Here is a 1,166-nt window from a genome sequence, read left to right on the forward strand (position 1 = left end):
GCCAGAGTCTGAAGCTTTAGCCTTATTGCTACAAGACTGCCCTCCCTGCTCCTAAAACTGTAGTTTGTGAATAGCAGTGATGTTTAGGAGGTAGAAGTATGTGTCGCTTTCTATTCTGTTAGTATGGTGGGTTGCTGCGAAGCCCTTGAATGGCTTCTTTTGGTGCTTTGTGTAGTGTTATTAAGCTCATAATGAGCTCTGACTGTGAGCTTGGCATAGTATGAACATATTTGGCTTTCCTGCCTACTAGGCCTTGCCTAAGAAAGATCATCTTAGTTCCGTAGCTCTGTACAGCATGGGTTTGGGAGTTTGTGCAAATCCAACTGCCTCCCTGCTAATTCCCTTAATAAACGGGGATCCTGTTGCACACATCCAACTTGCATGGTTGTGGTGATTTAAAAAAAAAAGCAGACTGCTTAAATGGAGAAGTGAGTTTTGCTTTTAAGCGTATCTTTTAAGTAAAAACCTTAGCAAGTCATTACAGGTCGGTGTTTTGTTGGAGTTGTTATGTGCCTTGGCCTGTGTCCTCTGGGGCAGGACGAAAGGGCCCTGCAGACCCGTACTTCCAGTCGTTAGAGCCTGTAACTGGCAGAGTTTATAAAAACACTAGTTTTATTTTCTCTTCGGGGCAGGCCATTCGGCGCCTTTCTGCAGCCGGGCCTCCGCAGGCCTGCCGACAGCCGGCCTCTCTGCCGCCGCCCGGCTGCCTTCCCCCGCCTCTGCCCGGGGCTGGGCCGCTGCGGGCGAGCCCGGGGAAGCGGCACCTCCCGGTTTAGAGAGCGGGGAGGCCCGAGGGGGCCGGAAGGCGGTGCCTGCCGCGGGGTCCCGGTGCCGGCGGGGAGGAGCCGCGGTGCGGGCCGGGCCGCGCGGGAAGTGAGCTCAGGCGCACCGGAAATCCCGCCCGCGCCGCGGCCTGTGTTTGCGCTGCGGGCAGAGAAAGGAGCGGAGCGCCTGCAGCGGCCCAGCCGAGCCTGCCGCACGCAACGGGGCCGAGCCATGTCTGACCAGGTACTGGCGCCGCCGGCCCCGGCCGACCGAGCGCCCACCCCGGGAGGAGCTGCCGCCGGACGCGCGGCGGGGAGGCGGGGGGACGCGGCGGGCAGCGGCGGCAGGACCCGGGGGCACGGGAGGAGCTGCCTGCGGCTCCCCCCTCGCTGCCGTGGGGC

At 60.4% G+C, this 1,166-nt stretch overlaps 1 protein-coding gene across 1 annotated transcript in view; it reads left to right on the plus strand.

The window, feature by feature from the left end:
- Window positions 1-855: 855 nt before the first annotated feature.
- The window catches only part of SUMO1 (small ubiquitin-like modifier 1), an 11,282-nt gene continuing 10,971 nt past the window's right edge, over window positions 856-1,166 (plus strand). The window contains exon 1 of the mRNA XM_014954653.1: window positions 856-1,008. Coding sequence (XP_014810139.1) covers window positions 997-1,008 — 12 coding nt within the window. The 5' untranslated portion in view covers window positions 856-996. The remainder of the gene's footprint in view (window positions 1,009-1,166) is intronic.

This window comes from Calidris pugnax, unplaced genomic scaffold, assembly GCF_001431845.1.
Source record: "Calidris pugnax isolate Ruff unplaced genomic scaffold, ASM143184v1 scaffold103, whole genome shotgun sequence".
NCBI classification, from domain to species: Eukaryota; Metazoa; Chordata; class Aves; order Charadriiformes; family Scolopacidae; genus Calidris; species Calidris pugnax.